The sequence below is a fragment of the Xiphophorus hellerii genome, chromosome 7 (assembly GCF_003331165.1).
Source record: "Xiphophorus hellerii strain 12219 chromosome 7, Xiphophorus_hellerii-4.1, whole genome shotgun sequence".
Taxonomy (NCBI): Eukaryota; Metazoa; Chordata; class Actinopteri; order Cyprinodontiformes; family Poeciliidae; genus Xiphophorus; species Xiphophorus hellerii.
In genome coordinates, this window is record NC_045678.1 from 14,233,282 (window position 1) to 14,236,957 (window position 3,676).

The 3,676-nt window shown below is 46.8% G+C and overlaps 1 protein-coding gene across 1 annotated transcript; it reads right to left on the reverse strand.

Moving 5' to 3' along the window:
- Positions 1–1,155: 1,155 nt before the first annotated feature.
- Positions 1,156–2,750, reverse strand: LOC116722833 (cellular tumor antigen p53-like). The gene is made up of 2 exons (XM_032567169.1): positions 2,668–2,750; positions 1,156–1,945 (listed from the first exon to the last, which is right to left on the reverse strand). The coding sequence occupies exons 1-2, from the start codon at positions 2,748–2,750 to the stop codon at positions 1,156–1,158; spliced, it is 873 nt and encodes a 290-aa protein (XP_032423060.1).
- Between the last annotated feature and the right edge of the window lie 926 nt (positions 2,751–3,676).

Consider the following 3,676-nt stretch of genomic DNA (forward strand, 5'->3'; position numbering starts at 1 on the left):
CTGCTGTTTTGCGGGTCAGGAGGTGCTCTGAGTTCCGAGGACGCACCACCCTGCCTGCCTGCAGTGGGCCAACAGTCTAGAACCGCTTGGGGACGGGGCGTCTCAGTCGCGGGCTGGGACTGAGAGCGGGGCGGACAGCCCCAAAACGCCCGTGCCCGGGCCTGGAGGCGAGCTCGCAAGACTGGAGGAACCGTCCGTCGAAGTGCCAACACAGAGTGCCGGGGCCGACGGGGGCCCTCCATGGCAAGCCACGAGTGCTGTTTGGTCAGGTGTACGTGTGTGGTGCTTGTATGGAGACGTTACCTGGAGCTCAGACTTCCAGGAGGCACGTGGTGGAGCTACGAAGCCACCCACAGTGCGCCGAATTCGGCCTGAGCCCGGTCCGCCTTTTTTTACCGTGCTTCCACGGAGCTCAAAACCGATCCAGAGAACCGCCAGGCCCATCAGAAGGACCGAGGAGACTCACCGGACCGGCCAGAGCCTGCAGCGTTACCGCCCCAGAGAACCAGAAAGAAATTCTGGAAAAATGGCTTAAAATGCAGGAAAAAGTGTTGAAAAAGGGCCTTATCTGAGCTCCGGGACACCCCTAGAATCACCCTGGAGCAAAAGACTCTTGTCATTTTTAGCACTAAGTCCTCTTTTTCAACTCACTCCTATAATCCCGCCGGTGGGATTTTTTTCTGCAAGGTCTCAAAATCCTATCTATCAATATAACGCTGATGAAGCCCTATTTTTAGGGGGGGCAATGTTTTGGAGGTCCGCGAAACTTTGAAAAATTTATCTCGGCTTCTGTGAACAATTTAAAGACGATTCCAGGCTTGATATTTATTTCTCGATTATTAATCAGCGCTTCCCTGAACACAGCGATGGTTGACTGACTAGCTGTACTTGGAGCAAGAGTGGCTAACATGAGTAACAGTTTAGTCCAAAGCCTTTTCTGCTTAAAGGAAAATCTTTAGTGTATGTCAGATACAGTACACATTGCATATTGATCTGTTTAGTTAACGTAAGACTGCGTAGCAGACAGGCTTCAAGGTGTAGAAGTTGTATCAGTACTGCCATTATGCTGTACTTAGCTAACGGGAAGCATGTGTTTGTGAGACGGCCACACACGTGACCACGTAGAATGGGCATCAGCCAATAAAAAGCGGCCCCTCAAGTAAGGTCCATGCAGGAGCTGGTGCACATGATGCTCAGCAGGATTTTGGTCGTCTCAGATCCCAGCTGTGGGCGTTCGTAAGGCACTGTCACGCTCTGGCTTTTCGTGTTCAGATCCTCAACGTACTGGGCCAGCTGGCTGCCCTCCACTTCGATCAGATGGCTCTTGTTGTCGGCCGGGCCTTCGCTTTGGTGGTGTGGGCACCTCTTGACGACTTCTGCCACATGCTCAGTCTTTTTATACACGGCCGTCGCGCTGATGATGGCGCCCTGCGGAGGCTCCTCCTTAACCAAAATCCCAATCAGAGTGGTTTTAGCCAGCTGGCAGAATAGTTTCCCAAGCTTTTCTGAAGACGTGGAGGTGACACTTTTAGCAGTTCCCAAGTCGTTAAATTTAAGCATAAAATCGTGTTGCCCTGTATAATTGGAAACTGCAGGGACCGTTGGGGCAGCAGACACATTTATAGTTTCCTCCTTAATTTCGGGATTCTTCCAAAAATCCATATTCGGACCCGGTAATCCGTCAGCCGAAGTCGACAAACGAACATTGTTCCATAAATCACAGAAGGTGTCCTGACTCAAAGGGAGGCTGAAGCCTGGCACAGTCACGCTCTGGCTTTTGGTGTTCAGATCCTCAACATACTGGGCCAGCTGGCTGCCCTCCACTTCGATCAGATGGCTCTTGTTGTTGGTCGGGTCTTCGCTTTGGTGGTGTGGGCACCTCTTGACGACTTCTGCCACATGCTCAGTGTGAAAAACGCTGCCTGGCAGTCTGCTATGTTGAGCCCTTTAAGGGGCGGAGTTTAGAGCATGCAGACGAAGAAGGGGAGAGAAGAAAAAAGCAGCTGTAGAGTTTACCGTTCGTAGTTTGTGAACTGTAACTTGCTGTTTGCAATTTATTGTCACCTTCCGTTGATGTGTGTGCGTGGATATCTGAGTAAGTGATGTTGGAAGTTAATGACATTGTTTATTCAGCGGAGTATTTCAGTTTTGCCCTTAATTACTAGCATGCTTTGTACACGTGTGCACTTAAAAGCTACACAACGTGGATTTTTCGTGTCGTGTATTTGTTTAGAAACGGGATGTTTGTGACTATTAATATTGCAGTTATTTAGTATGTGTGATGTTATTTCAGTCATTTGTTTGGGATTATTCGGACACTGACATTATATTATCTTTTATAGAACCACACCGTTACGCCAAGTTAGGGAATAAACCGCAAGTTAAACCCATTGGAGTGCGACTCTGTTTTCTTGTTGCCCAGCATAATTAGAAACTGCATTTACTGTCGGGGCAGCAGGCACATTTATAGTTTCCTCCTTAATTTCGGGATTCTTCCAAAAATCTCGGACCGGTAATCTATCAGCCGAAGTCGACAAAAGAACATTGTTCCATAAATCACAGAAGGTGTCCTGACTCAAAGGGAGGCTGAAGTCTGTGTCCTCCATTCTCCCTTTCACACATTTAACTCTTTTCAACACAGCCGCGTCAACGACCTGCTTTTCTTACCTCTGGAAGCTATTTTTCGTCTTTTTACATTGCTCCAGTTCTTCCCGCTGCTGTTTCCAGCGTCTCACCATCGATTCATTCATGCCAAGTTAATGTGCAGCAGCTCTGTTTCCTTCTTTATCGGCCAGCTCGATTGCTTTTAACTCGAAAGCTGCATCATATGCATTTCTTCTTGCATGGACCTTACCAAGCTCCACCCACAACCGACCCACGTGACCGCAAGTCTCACAAACAAAGTCTTGCGGCGGGTTGTTTCTATGTAAACATGACTTGATTAGTGCATCATTTCTACCGGATTTTCACAATATATCAGCTACTACAACGGACAGAGGAACTAACAAGTTCATGTCATCATGTGGGAGGAGGGGACCTTGTCAGTCGCCCACGGAGCAAGTTCTAAAAATAGCACAACTCACTACTGAGCTGTGTCCAAAATGTAATTTTATTTAGTTGTTATTCTTTTCTTTTTTCTGTACTAATATGTATATTAAAATGTCTATCTTAAAATATGTTCATTATATGTTTTTTTTTATTATTTAAGCTTTGGAGAACTCAAGTTCAAATATCTAGTTTGATCTGTGATCTAGATTAGCTCTTTGAACTAATAGATCAAAGAGCTAGTGGGTGCCGCGAAGGTGATCGGTGAATGCAGTTTCCTACCCCCAACAATGACAGGAAAAAGAAAGAAAACTTATAATTTTCACAGCGAATGGGAGGGGGAGTTCTTTTTTACAACTGTGAAAGGAACTGTGAGTCTTATTTGCGGGGCCACTGTGGCGACGGCGAAGCGGCACAATGTGGAGAGACACTTCACTACGTCTCATAAAAGCTACAATGCTTACCCACCGGGAAGCGCTTTATGGACAGAAAAAGCCCGTGAGCTAAAGGCAGCTTTGGGTAAGCAACAGTCTTTTTTCACAAAACCGACAAAAAAGTCACAAAAAGCAACGGAAGCCTCGTTTAGAGCTACACATTTTCTGATAAAGAAGAAGGCATTTTCAGACGGAGA